At 47.1% G+C, this 14,231-nt stretch overlaps 1 protein-coding gene across 1 annotated transcript in view; it reads left to right on the forward strand.

Annotated features, from left to right (window-relative positions):
- LOC146178816 (inhibitor of nuclear factor kappa-B kinase subunit epsilon-like) overlaps positions 1 to 14,231 on the forward strand; it is a 51,749-nt gene that overhangs the window by 13,289 nt on the left and 24,229 nt on the right. Inside the window, exons 6-14 of the mRNA XM_084578564.1 lie at positions 1,279 to 1,369; positions 2,566 to 2,723; positions 3,996 to 4,106; positions 5,564 to 5,743; positions 7,076 to 7,256; positions 7,857 to 8,038; positions 9,233 to 9,334; positions 11,127 to 11,235; positions 13,065 to 13,189. Of these exons, the coding sequence (XP_084434690.1) occupies positions 1,279 to 1,369; positions 2,566 to 2,723; positions 3,996 to 4,106; positions 5,564 to 5,743; positions 7,076 to 7,256; positions 7,857 to 8,038; positions 9,233 to 9,334; positions 11,127 to 11,235; positions 13,065 to 13,189 (1,239 nt within the window). The remainder of the gene's footprint in view (positions 1 to 1,278; positions 1,370 to 2,565; positions 2,724 to 3,995; positions 4,107 to 5,563; positions 5,744 to 7,075; positions 7,257 to 7,856; positions 8,039 to 9,232; positions 9,335 to 11,126; positions 11,236 to 13,064; positions 13,190 to 14,231) is intronic.

A 14,231-nucleotide genomic window follows, 5' to 3' on the forward strand; every position in this document is an offset into this window, starting at 1 on the left:
GAAAAGTAGCTGCAGTGAAAAGTGTTTGTCCATTTAGGCTGGTGAGACAGACTGTGAATGGCTGCTGGAGACACGCTTAAATGGGGGTCTTTAATATTATATCTCCTCTCATTTCCGCTACGCTCTCCCATTCTCCTTGAGTGCTTGGCTTTACTTGGAACTCGGCTGATGAGCAGTGGCCATTTTAATGCAAAGGCATTTCCTCTCTCACGAGTGGCATGGACATGAATTGTGGACAGAGTAGGTCTGCATGACCGGTCAGTAGAGAAAAAAAGCATAGCTGCGACTGGGCTTCGAACCAGTGCGAGAACAAGCAGATAAGCTTCCCAGAACAAGGCTTGAGAGCACTATCCGATCGCCACAGCTAATGACGCCTCGTGTAAAACTGCAACACACTATCAAACTGTACGGTGAACGTCATTGTCTTCATGAAGTTCCACCCGTGCCTCTCCCTCATTTAACCGAGGTAAATACCCCGTACACATACACCACCTGGCTGAGTGCAGCCGAGGTTCATTAACATAAGTGTTGAGTGAATGCACCAGGTGGCTTGGCAGAACTCTCAATGCTTTCACATTTCCACACCTAAGAAGACGTAAGTGCATCCTGTAATTTTTTCTCCTCTTCGTTCCCTGCCTCTCACCTAATGAATTGGCCCTTGTATGCATAGCGTCCTTTTTAGCAAGCGCAGCAGCGTCTTGGTACCTCTTTTTGTCTACAGCTCTGAACTGCACTGATGCCATTTGTTGTCAGGCTCTCTGGTCAGATGTGGCATTAGCAGAACAAATGTTAAGGTACTGTACTAGGGCAAGGTTTTGGTAGACTGAATTTCACAAGCAAGCTGTCACTGAACCTGAAGTTAACACTCCCAGGAAGTCTGTTGGCATGTGTGTCTATGAATCGCCACGTCACAAGTTCACGTCATCGCGGTGGCCGATGTACCAGAAGGTCTCGGTTGGCTTTGGACAAGGCTGGGTCGATGAGGCTGGTACCTAAAGTTCCTCTACTCTGGACTTTTTGTTATGATTATGGGGCCGAGCGATGGCAACTGCGTGACCGTGAATCTTCTAGCAGTCACTGCTCAAGTGAAATTTATATTTATTTGGCTTGCCTCGAATAGACTCGGTCAACTTATTTTTCTCCACGTAATGAGCCCTTCCCTGAAACTGATGTCAATTTTTCTTAAAAAAAGAAAAGTGGGTTCATTACGCGAGTATATATGGTACAGAAATTAAGAAAGTGTCTTCAACTCTGTCGTTTTCTTCTCCACATGGGTAGGTACGTGTACAAGCTTGCTGACTTTGGTGCTGCCCGGGAGCTTCAGGATGACCAGCAGTTCATGTCGTTGTATGGAACGGAGGAGTACCTGGTGAGAGATGCATCTTTCTGAAAGGATAGATTAACAGTGCAACAAAACGACACTCACAAATAGGCACAAATAGACACACAGGACAGGGGGCTACAATGCACCAACTAGCCTACCAATCAGCTTTAATTTACTGCATCTTTCTGGTTTCTTGGAAGACATATGAGGGGGAAGGAAAGCCAAAGGAGATGTGACCGTTAGTTACTTTTTCCACGGGCTTGCCACAAGAAAAGCAGATGCTTCTGGTCGTGGTGGCCACTTTTGAATGTAGTGCAAAGCACAAGGCTGTGTTCGTGTGCTGTGCAATGTCAGTGAACATTGCACAGCACACGGGTAGTCGAAATTTTCAGAGCCCTCCACTTGGCATCTCTCGTAGCCTGAATCACTTTCAGTTGCTGAAACCCCATAAACCTGCCATTTTATTTCATGGTAATGGTCTTTATTTGCACAATTGTGGATTTTTATTAGTTTGTGGTTTCTGCCTAAGCTGCACTAAATTTTCTGCTTCCTTCTTGCTCATGAGGGATAAGAGACAAGGGTGGAACGAGAGAAAGAAGATGGCTGCACAGTATGAAAGAGCACTGAACTAGAGTAGAGGGGGAAAGCCTCAGTTTGCAGGACGAGCCAACGTTTCCACAAAGGCACTTGTCTTCCTCTGGGCCTAGACGAAGACAAGTGCCCTTGTCGAAACATTGTCTCGGCTTGCAAACTGTGGCTCCCCTTTAACCCTTGCTCAGTGCTCTTTCATGCTTCAGACAAGTCCCTTATCTCTAAACACTGAAATAGGAATTGCAAAATGAGACTGCATATGCACTGCGTATGAGGAAAAAAAGAAGTTTCTTTTTGGAATATGCAGGCGTCCGCTGTGGCTTAGTTTCCTCTTTGACTTGCAATCGCGCATAGTTTGCATAAATAATTTTGGATATTTTTAGCGGTGGGGGCATAATGTAAATGTTGCGAGCGCTTTATTGAGAGTGCAGTATGTTAAATGCAACCTGCAACGTTTCTTGTTGCATGCACATGCCATAAACTGGTGCGAGAAGACTGCGCAACTTTTTCGTAATAGTAGGTATGAAGTACCTGTTGAAAATGTTCACCAGAGCTACTTTCTGCACGCTTGTAAGGGTGACCTGCTGCGCATTACTGTGTGCAGTAGCAGTCATAACCTGTAACACTGCCGACGTGCTATTACATTGCAGCACCCAGACATGTACGAGCGGGCGGTGCTGAAGAAGAGTGCGGGCAAGTCCTTTGGGGCCACGGTGGACCTGTGGAGTATCGGGGTGACCCTGTACCATGTGGCCACGGGGGTGCTGCCTTTCAGACCCTACGGGGGACGGCGCAACAAGGACACCATGTACGAACACTGGACATGTCTGAGCCAAGGCCCTTGCTGTAGACTTTATGCCACTGACATTCGACCAACTGGGGCACTTGTGAAGGGCAGCTAGCATCTCATTTCTGATGATGATGATCATCATCCAGACTATACCCACTACAGGGCTGAAGGCCCGTCTCATATTCCTCCAATTAACCGGGTCCTGTGCTAGCTGCATCCCCTTGACCCCTGCGAACATCTTAACCTCATCCGCCCACCTAACCTTCTGCCGCCCCCCGCTGCGATTTCGTTCCCTTGGTACCCAATTTGTTACCCTTTTCAACACTACTTGCCCCGAAAGACACGTGGCATTGTGCACAAAAAATGCAAAAAGAATGGCAGTGCTTTTCAAAGCATGGAATTGGTACTGGGAAGATAATGCACTGTAGCCCCCACAGTTCAGTCGAAGAACTGTGAAAAGTTTAATTTTTATGACGGAAAAAAACACCTCTTATTGTATTTGCAAACCGTCACAGAGTGCATAAAATAACACTGTCAATTTCGAGACTAGGTATTGTCAGTCGTAGCTAGGTTTAACTATAAAAGCCAATGCCAACAGAGAGCTTGTCCTTTAATAATTGTTTCTCATCCCTCTCACCATCTTCACCCTTTTGTGTCACTCCCTCCGTCTGCCGTTCCCACAGCGGCAGGCTTATTTACATGTCTTGGCTCTGTCCAAGTCATTGTGTTCTTTCATTTGCCGAAGACGGTGCCATCGTTGAATCTGCCAATAATGCAGATCGCCGCTGGTCATTTCTGTGTGCAGCACGCTACGAGATAATCATGTGAAGCATTAGAATAGATAAAACTGCTGACCCCTTTCTCCACCATACTGGCAATTGGAAGTTTGTATACAGGGATTTTTTTGTTTGTGAAATCTGATATTTTGGATGTTCGCACATTCTTTAGAGGGTTAGGAAAATTGGCCGTCGCTTGTGTGTAGATTTGTTTACAGATTTTTGTGTCCCAGGCAGATGAACCTTGAGGCATTTGCTTCCAGCTGCTGATGCCTTTTAGAACCTTTGCAGCTGGCAGCAAATTTGATTGGGTTGTTATTCAAACTCTGAGCTCAGTGGGGAACCATTAATATTAACAGCTTTATTTTATTTGGAAGACACCCCCCCCCCCCCCCCCTCCATTTTTTTTTTTTTTTTTTTTTGAGAAAGAAAAAAATGAAACATATTTCAGAAATGGGACGGCCCGCCCTTTGCAAGCCACCCATTAACCTGCTGTTCTTTGGCTTGGTTGCAGGTTCTGCATCACATCTAAGAAGGAGTCGGGTGTCATCTCGGGCGTCCAGCACACGGAGAACGGCCCCATCGAGTGGAGCCGGGAGCTGCCCCGTACCTGCCTCCTCTCACCGTGAGGGACTTCCTTGCAACGCATGACAGTGGGTGTGGGGCGGCGGCGGCTAGTGGCACTGGGAATTTCGGAGCAAACTGCTCATTGCTGAAATTGACATTTACAAGATAATGAAAGTGACAATCGCTTTGGTGTGGCCGAGTAGGTTTGCTTGCCAGCGTTTGGGTTGGCTGAACCATTGGCGAGTCCCGCCATGGTGGTGCAGAGGTTAGGGCATTCGACTATTTTGCCCAAGGGTGTGAGATCGAATTCCAGTCGCGGCAGCCGCTTTTTGATGGAGGTGAAGAGCAAGGTGCCCGTGTGCTGTGTGATATGTCAGTGCACGATAAAGAGCCCCAGGTGGTCGAAATTTCCGGAGCCCTCCGTTATGGCGTCTCTCATAGCCTGAGTCGCTTTGGGACGTTAAACCCCACGAACCAAACCGAACCAAACCATTTTGGCAAGAAACCCCTGCCACTGCGGCTCAGTAGTTACGGTGCTCGATTGCCAAACCCAGAGATGCAGGATCCGATCCAACCTACGGCGCTCAGTTTTCGATGGAGGTGAAAATCAAGACGCCGGTGTACTGCTTGATGCCAGTGTGTACGTTTAAGAAGCCCAAGTGGTTAAAATGTATGGAGCCCTCCACTGAGGCATCTGGCATAGCCTGAGTCACTTCATCTGTGCGTGTTCTGTGACGTGACCATTCTCGCTTTGTGTCCAAGTGTTGGCTGTGCGTCACATTGGCTTGCACTGGCCGCTAGTATGTGCTCTGTGACTGGCTGTTCGTGGCAGGACTGCATGCGTCTAAAACCGCTTTTTATCCACATTGGTACTACTGAAGAGAGCTTCAGCCATTTCATTCACACTGGCGGTCGCCTGCTCGGATTAGTGGTGGTCAACACAAGAGCAATCTCTGGGTCGTGGGGGCGTGCACTCGTGAGAATCTGAAACTATAAAACCAGCTGGAGTTTGGTTTGACGCTACTTGGGATGTCGGGCCACACACGCTTTCGGAAGCGATAATGGAGCGCCGTGTTTCCACTCTTGATCTCCATAGAGTTCCAAGTACTGTCCTTATGATTTCCTCGTTATTGCATTTACTGCTTTGTGTGTGTGTGATTGCGTTCTTGCTTTATATAAGTGCGTCATACTGAAAAATCACATAAGAAAATGTGGCGGCGATGGCCAGCAACAGCTAAAAATTGGGTGGTCACGCTTTTACGCAGCAACATAATGACTCTTAACAACTTCATCTATTAAAGGTAACCCGTTCCTGCTGTGAAATTTTGCCTGGGTTCCATTTTTTTCTGTGCTCAGTTAATTGGAAAACTCAGTTTATTCAAATATTTTTCGCAGTACCATTACTTTGGTATAACAAGGACTCGTCGTCCCACAGTTAAGTGTAATCAAACAGTGACAACTAACATTTTCGACTGTGTTAGATTTTTCTTTCCTTTTTCCCTGCTCTCTGTGCAGGGGATTGCGAGAGAAAGTGGTTCCCCTGCTGGCTGGGCTGCTGGAGTGTGACGACTCCAAGATGTGGACCTTTGAGCAGTTCTTTGAGTCTGTCACAGAGGTGCTCCGCTGCCGCCTCTACCACGTACTCTACCTCAACGAGGGCCACGAGATACACGCCTACCTGCCTGCACAGGGAACGTGAGTTCAGGCATTTGTCATTATTATTTGTTGTGGCATCCTGGATGATGTGTTCCCTGCGTCCAGGCGATATACAAGGCAGAATTGCTTGCTGATAGGCCAGCTATCGTCAAGTGCCGGATTCGTGTCAGTTTCAGTGCTGGGAAGTCCCACAGCAAGTGGTGAATGTCAGCTTCAACATTTTCGTCTTTACATGTCGGACACCCTGGGCGGGGATATAAGTGTTGGAAGTGAGGCCATGTCCGAGCGACAGCTGGTGTGGGTGAGATTGCAAGGGAGGGTTACCGCACACGGAGGGATAGAGAGATAAGAGCACGTGTGCGGTGCCAGAGGTGTTCCTTTCTTGACGAAAGGAGGGTAGCATCGTCCACATCAAGGAGCCGTGGCAATGATGAGTCTTGGGTCACGAGGCGGGTCGCTAAATCTATGTTTCTTTAGGAAGGGAGAAGGTCCCATGGGGCCCACTCGATACCTACTGACTGCGGGATGCGTACCGCAAGCTGGTGGATGTCTTGACGGAATTTGGGGGTAACGGCTGACACGGAGTAACCGTACTGCTTGAAGTGCATCAGTGCGGATGTGTTTCATTTTTGTTCAGTTCTTATGCTGTGAGCCTGCTTTTATGGTCCTTTATGGCTGAACAAGGTGTCCACCGTGCGGGGAAATTGGTACTTTGGTCTTCTAGATATGGCTGCAGTAGCAAGAAAGCTGTCCCAGGGTAGGTGCGTAAAGCTAGTGCTAACAAAGTATCGGCTTTGAACATTTAGTTGCTGTGCATTGTTCACTCTCTTTGTCTTCTCATTTTGGTCCCTGTGTGCGGTGAGAGTGGCGCGCTTTTTGGCCACATCTTGTTTTGTTTCCGCACTTTGACTTTCTGTCATGTGTAGGCTGGCACTTGTTGAATGGTGGGGGCAGCAACATACATTGCATGCGGGAAAGCAGCTTCTGCGCCGTCTGTGCATGACACAGTCACCATGATCCGAAGATGTCACCGTGTGGCAGCACGGGCACATCCATTAAAGCAGTTTCCAGCCCTTCCGAGTAAGTTGGACATGTAATGACTGTTTTGAGGGAGCATTAGTTTCCAGCACAATTTTCTCGCAGCAGACGATGACGGGGTTATGTGTACACAGCTTCTAATGGAGTGCACAACTGCGCACCATTCATTGTGCTGATGTTGCAGTGGTGAAAGTTTTGTACGTTGCCCTGCAAACATCGCATGGTGTCCTAGTCTTAAGCTGTTATTGTGTGTGACTTGTTTACAAAGTTTCCATGTCGGGTGGTGCAATGCTTTGTCACGCTCTTAAACCTTGTGCCCCTCGGTTGTTGCAGGTTCTCGGACCTGCAGGCTGAAGTGTACCAGCAGACGAATCTGCCCGCGTCCTCGCAGCTGCTGCTTCTGCCTGGCGGGGGCCTCCTGGAGAACGCCCAGTCCTGTGGTGTCTCTGAGCTGCCTCCCACCACGTTAGACAGTCCTTACTTGCTGCTGGACACTGGCAGTGCCTGTGTGCAGGCAAGTGCCCCCTTCTGGAAGGTTGTTTACAGTGGCAGCTTGTGAAGGACACATTTTTTTGTTGTTGTTTATGCCGCATTGTTGTTTATCATATTGGAGAATAGCCTTCACGCGTCTTCTTGCCGCGGAGGTGCAGTGGTTAGGGCGCTCGACTAATGTGCTCAAGGATGCGGTATCGAGTCCTGGCCGCAGCAGCCGCTTTTCGATAGAGGCGAAAAGCAAAGTGACTGTGTGCTGTGCGATGTCATCATCATCATCATCAGCCTGAATATACCCACTGCAGGGCGAAGGCCTCTCCCATATTTCTCCACTTAACCCGGTTCTGTGCTAGCTGCATCCACTTGACCCTGCGAACTTTGTCAGTGCACGTTAAACAACCCCAGGCGGTCAAAATTTTCGGAGCCCTCCACTATGGCATCTCTCATACCCCGAGTTGGTTCGGGACGTTAAACTCCATGAAGCAAACAAACCTTCACGAGTCTAGCTGCCTATGTTATCACTCCGCCTTCAAGATGTCCACAAGTGCAGGCAACAATGTGCTGCCTAGGGAGTCACTTCTGCAGTCAGAAAGGGTTTTTCTCTTCACCTGGGCATGTGCAGGTACAGCCTGGTGCGGGTGCACAAACGGCCAGGTTTCCAGTGTTCCCCTCGCCCGCGTCCACCCTGGAGCATGATGCGTCCCAGGCGAAGACTTGTTGCAGTGTGGCACACGCCATGCAGCGGCTGCTCGACCGGCTTTGCCGCTGCCATCGCCAACTGGCCAGAGCGCCCCATGCATTCAGGTGAGCACAGTGGGACACGCTTCAAGAGCGTGCGATGCTCAGTTTGTACGCAGGTGTTCACAGAGTTGCTTTCAGCCGGGGTACGATTTACCAATGAGTATTAAGGGAAAGCCTTTCTTGGCTCACAAGGGGCGTCCGAAGGAACGTGTCAAATGAGACAGATCCATATCCAATCCATGAGTAGCCACATAACAAGCCAACATTTGCTAAATTGGCTAAAGTATCTAAACATTAGCTAATCAATAGCCATAAGCCAATGGAAAAGTCTTAAATCAATCCAGAAGTCTAGAATCCAATCCAGTAACCACATAGCAAGCCAACATTGGTTAACTTGGCTAAAATATCTAAACATAAAGTAATCAATAGCCAAAAGCCATGCAAAACAAAAATATGAACACAAAAATAAAGAAAAATAACAAAAGTAAATATAAATAATGAACAAAAGTTTTAGGAAGGGCTTTTAAGAAATTTAAGAAAGTGCCTCCTAGAATTTTTGTGCTGGCATTGTGCTCGGGTGCAGTTGGTGGGGCCTAACGTTCCCCTCGTGTTCCTTTGATCCGTCACTGCTGCGGAGACGAGCTTGTTTTTGCCTCGTGCGGCGTGGGCTGAGATTACAACAAAGGGTAGTATTTGCAGATCGTTAGTGTGCTTTATGCTGCAGTGATAGCGCTTTACCAGTAGTGCATTGCCGCACATAATGTGTGGTAGCATGGAAAAGCTCATCTGCTCATGGTGGGACCCGCGGGCTGTGCAAGCGCTCTCAATAACGTGCGAGGTGGCACTGAAATGTGGGGTCTGGACATAACAGAAGCTTGATTCGGGCTCAGCTATCGGCCGATGTTGCTTGTGGGTGGAACGTGACGGATCTAAATCCGCAAATTTTGTTGGTCGTTTTATTATGGGGGAATATTTCGGGTTCCAACAAACCGGAAAAACCAGCAGCAAAACAGCAAAAAATATTGAGTACGAAAGTTGACGCTGGGCGATAAGCAGGGTTAGACCAGTTTTGATGCTTGTAGGGGGCTTAAGACCAAAAGAGGCGATGGGAGAAATTCTGTTACAAATTATTCAGTGATCGTAGGCGAGTACCACGTGGTGATCCATGTATAGTAACGACTTATGCGTCACTGACAAGAAAATACCGTTTGGGGGCTGTGCTGAGGATGCTGTTCCGTGCACCACCTTTTTCTGCAGTTGTGTACTAGAAGAAATGACGGAAAAGCAGCTCGCCAGACTGAGCCAAGCGAAGGCCATCAGCAGCGGACTGGACCAGCTGCTCAGGATACTTGTGTCCAGGTGAGCCTGGTTGTCCACTCTCCCGAGCGCATGGACATTTTGGGCACTTGAGCTCTTGATGCCTCACATTACAGCAGAAAACTGCATTAATCTGACTGCTGTAAATTTTGGAAATTGGATAGTTTGGACACCCTGTCTTGTCCAATCGAACATACATATTCAAACTTTGGATCAACATCATCATCAGCCAGACTATACCCACCGCAGGGCGAAGGCCTCTTCGATATCGCTCCAATTAACCCAGTCTCGTGCTAGCTGCATCCACTTGACCCCTGCGAACTTCTTAACCTCATCCACCCACCTAACTTTCTGCCGCCCCCTGCTACGATTTCCTTCCTTTGGAATCCAGTTTGTTAACCTAAGCGACCGTTGGTTATTCTCTCTTCGCACTACATGTCCTGCCCCTGCCCATTTCTTCTTCTTGATTTCCACTAGAATGTCAGTAACTTGAGTTATTTCTCTGACCCACTCTGCACGCTTCCTATCTCTTAATGCTAACCCTACCATTTTTCGTTCGATAGCCCTCTGCATTGTCCTCAACTTAAGTACAACCCTTTTCGTTAGCCTCCACGTTTCAGTCCCGTAGGTGAGTACAGACAAGACACAACTGTTACGTAGATACTGGTAAGCTGCTAGTAACCTACGAGTGCTTGCCAAATGCGCTCCATCACACTTTGGATATATAGACCTTATTCATGTAATACCGTTTGCATGGCACTGCTCTTGTTCGCAACCATGCATGCAACGGTGTGGCAGCCAGCAGTGTTTTGTGTATGGGCACTGGAGACGGCGTCGCAATCCCATGCTAAGAGCTCCGACAGGCTGACAGAGTGCAGACAGCAAACAGATGAGAGTGCTGCCGCGGCGTTTGGCCAGTGTGTATGATGTTGGGAATAAGTGCGTACGTTCTTGGAGCAAGTCTCGATTCTGTCGGCAATGTGACAGCTTTAAACTTTGAAGTTCGGTGCGGAGCATCTCTCGGTTTTTGACCCAAGTGTTAGGTACCAACGAATAAATTTTGTTTTGAAGGGCGCGTTTCTTTTCACCAAAGAGTAGTTTAGAGAGAGTGTGTACTAGAATAATATAGGAAGAAGAATTGTTAAAGGCGAAAAAAATAATACTGTGCTCTTAACAACAAAGGTAATATTTACTGTGATGGGGTCACGTGGTGAGATGCACTGATAATATCAAGGTTTCACCGCAAGAGGGCACCTCAGTTAGTTTTATGCAATTTTTTTTAGTCAAATTAAGATAAGTTCTCGTTTCTTTGATATTGCAGTGCTCAATTTTTACACTATGTGGCAAGACCTTTTAATTCCCACTGTGACACGTTTTGGTCTGTTGTCTTTTGAAGGAGTTTGAAGGAGTTTGAAGGAATTTGGCTGCACTTGAGGCAATGGGGCCTGCATGTTCTCGTGGCAATGTAGATCAGATGTTGGTGATGGTAAATGAGTGACTCGGATGTCTGATCACTACAGCATGAGTGGTGTTGGTTTTCAACTCGGATGTAAAGGTACCATACTCATCACTGTATCATCAATAAGAAACTTGTAACAGCGTGTTTTTCTTTTCTTGCAGCACTCGTCCAATTGTTTTTTGTTGCGTACGCGTTGTGGAACGTGCGTCAGGGTTCTCATTAATGGGATGCCTGTCGCATGCATGCATGTGTTTGAAATGAGCGGGTGGTGCCCTTTTTTCTCATTGTACGCGTGATCGTGCGACCACATTAATTGTTTTGTGGAGAAGCTCAGGACGTCAGTAAACTGTAATTGACTTTCCCTTGCTCTTGCAGCCAGTCGAACCTTTCTGACATGGTGGACCTCGTTGAGCCACGGACACAGCCGGCTGAATTGCAGCGGCTAGCACGGACACTGTCTGACAAGCAGGAGAGCCAGGCTGCCGTAAGTGGCGGGGACGCTAATGTGTGTTCCACAAAGTGAGCAATGTCATGCAGGAATCATGCCTTCAAACTTATACCCCCTCTCTCGCTAGAAGATATGATGTCACTGGGAGCAAATATGATAGTGTACACTCAATGTGGTTTGCTGCAATATAAAAAATGTTTGACATTCATAGATTATTGCAGCAGGATTGTACGTTAAGGATGCTTCAGTGCAGGATTTATATGATGAATCATCCTCAGAACGCAACTGTTCTGCACACTCTGAAGAGTGGGGAAAGCGCATGGATGCGAAAGGGAGAGAAATATGTGTTGGCATTAGAACAGCATGATGCCATCCGAAAATAAAATGTAAGAGACCAGTGATGCAGAAAGCTATGTCTGAATTGGCGCGACTGGCTGATACACACACCCAATGGCAGGGCAGATTAGTGTGTGAATTTAACAGAAGTGAAACTGAAACTGTTGCTGCTGGGCTGTATTTCGTCAATAGCGGACTTCCATTTGTCCACGCATGCCATAGCATGCACGCCTGCACCACCATTTCATGCAATTCAGGTTTGGGGAGGTCTTTTTGGACGAATGCTGGCTTCGAGGGTAGTACTCAGCATGGCTGTTGGCCGAATTGACCAATGCGAGCCCACCCATGGCCGAATCAATGAGCGTCATCTTAGAATTAGTCATCTTAGAATTAGTCATTTTAGAATCATCATCTTACTTAAAATCAATCAACTCTTCCCCATTATCTCACCAAGCAAATTTATCATGATTCGAGCAGTTCTTGGCAGTTTTTATTGGTAATTTGATAATTGGAACTTTCTTATACAGCGAAATCTCAACTCGGCACCCGGTAACTCTGAATTTTGAATTTTTTGAACTAGGAGCTCGGATAAGTCTGTGGCAACGAATGCTTGTTGATTATGCCCTGGGTGGTCTCGCATCAGTGAATTCGGACAGGGAATCACGCTGAGGTATGGCCCGTAAACTTAGCGATTGTCCAGATAAGGCTGCAGCACATCCCAGTTATACTTCCCACTAGCACTGTTCTTTTCTTGCAGATGAGCAATTAATTTTATCTAATGTAGTTCAATGGAGCAGAAAAGCTAGGCGTCCATGTGCTGTGCAATGTTAGTGCATGTTACAGAACCCAAAGTGGTGGAGGTGGGAAACTATTTCCAGCGGATACAAACGAGCGACCTGAATGGCCACCCCCCGCTTAAACGACTGCTGCTATCCCTCGGGCAGTGGCAGCATTTTCAGCCAGCTGGATGAGCTTTATCTGTGTCGCCAGGTTGGGGCTGAGCAGTAGAGCCTTCCAGTGATCGCATATGAAGTGGCTCGCAGGTAGAAACTGTGGGCATTTCCAGATCATATGATTTAGATCGGCTTTGACATCACAATTGTTGCATTTGTCTGAATAGAGTCCATCCAAATATAGGCAGCATAATTGGGGATGCTTTGGCCTGGTGTTTGAAGACCGTTTTGTCTGCAGGGGGGAATCTGAGTCTAGCAGGTGGTCGAAATTTCCAGAGCCTTCTACTACGGCGTCTAAACCCCAAGACCCAAAACCAAACCATCTGATGTTGTGACCACTTGGTCGCCATCTATTTGCTGATTGAATTCCGCAGCTCTTGCCTGCATTTTTGATGGAATTTTCGTTGCTAATCTCTGTTATGTACGCTGAACTGTTTTTCTTAGCCTGTTTGCCACATGAGGTTTAACGCGGGCCTAATTTCTGAACTGTGCTGCTAGTGTTAGCATTGTTTTTAAAGTTCCAGCCTCCCAACTTGCTTTTTGTCGTCGTTCTGTGATTCTTGTTGTCGGATGCAGATCACTGAGCAGCTGTCCAAGCTGACGGCGGACTTGGGTCACCTGGAGCAGCGTGTGCTCAAGAACCGACCTCTCCGGCAGCTGTGGGACACCCTGTGCTCCGATGTGCCAGACCTGCAGGGATGGTGGGTGTGCTGCCCTTTGTCTCTCCCGTCACCAATGTCCAAAAACGCACAGAAATCCGGGAGGAGTATAGTGGCTGAATTTTCAGTCATGTTTTTTCTTAGCGGTAGTGCACAAGACAATTGTACTATTTCTCTCAAGTTGCTCCAGTTTCTGCCTAAGCAGTCAAGTGATGGTAATGATGAAATATGTTATTCGAGTCATGTGAGGCTTAAAAAAGTTACAGCTGTTTTGGTGCTGTGGTTTGCTTTAACTCTTATGCCAACCTAATCGCAGAGCTGCATATTGTGAAAGTAAACAGTCGGCAAAACAAAGGCAAGCATAAGGGTCTGTTTTCATTTTTTTTTATTACTTTGGGATGTTGAGTGGAATTTATAGTGTAATCAATTGATGGCTTAAAGGTAATGCTGAAGAAAAAAGAAGCGCATGCCACTTATAGGATCGAAACCCATGACCTTCAAAGTTTATATGCACTCTTTTACTTTTTGTTGCGTGTAACCTTGAGGGTGTTGACGAGCACTTCCCTTATCAGTGGCAGACATAGTACTTTCTGTGTGGCCACGAGTTGTCATGTGGAACATGATTGAGCAAGGAGAGCAGAGGGTTCTTGCACTGTTCCTGCCCTCCCTGTTCAGTAACAGGGGAGCCGAAATCACGGCAAATGATGCCTCGCATGACCCAAAGATTGGTGTAACAGCCACTGTTTTGTGTAATAGCCACTGTTTGGCAACTGAAACTGCATAAAATAAGAAGATTAATAAATCATTCCTAGTGGTGACTTACCGTAAAAACCCGCGTATAATACGAACCCGAATATAATACGAGGTGAAATTCTGGAGACGCGAAATGGAAAAAAAAAGTTTTTACCGCATATAATACGAGAGAGAAAAAACAAGACATTTATTGAAATCGGACCTCACACTTCAATCACTTTCATCTTCAGCAGCGCTTTCCTCGGAAATTTCTTTGTCGGACAAATCATCCCACAGGTACTCATCTTCTGTGCCATCGAGGGCGTTTGAGATGCCGCACTTCTTAAACGAA

The sequence above is a fragment of the Amblyomma maculatum genome, chromosome 9, assembly GCF_055883805.1.
Source record: "Amblyomma maculatum isolate TAMU_Amacu chromosome 9, ASM5588380v1, whole genome shotgun sequence".
NCBI lineage: Eukaryota > Metazoa > Arthropoda > Arachnida > Ixodida > Ixodidae > Amblyomma > Amblyomma maculatum.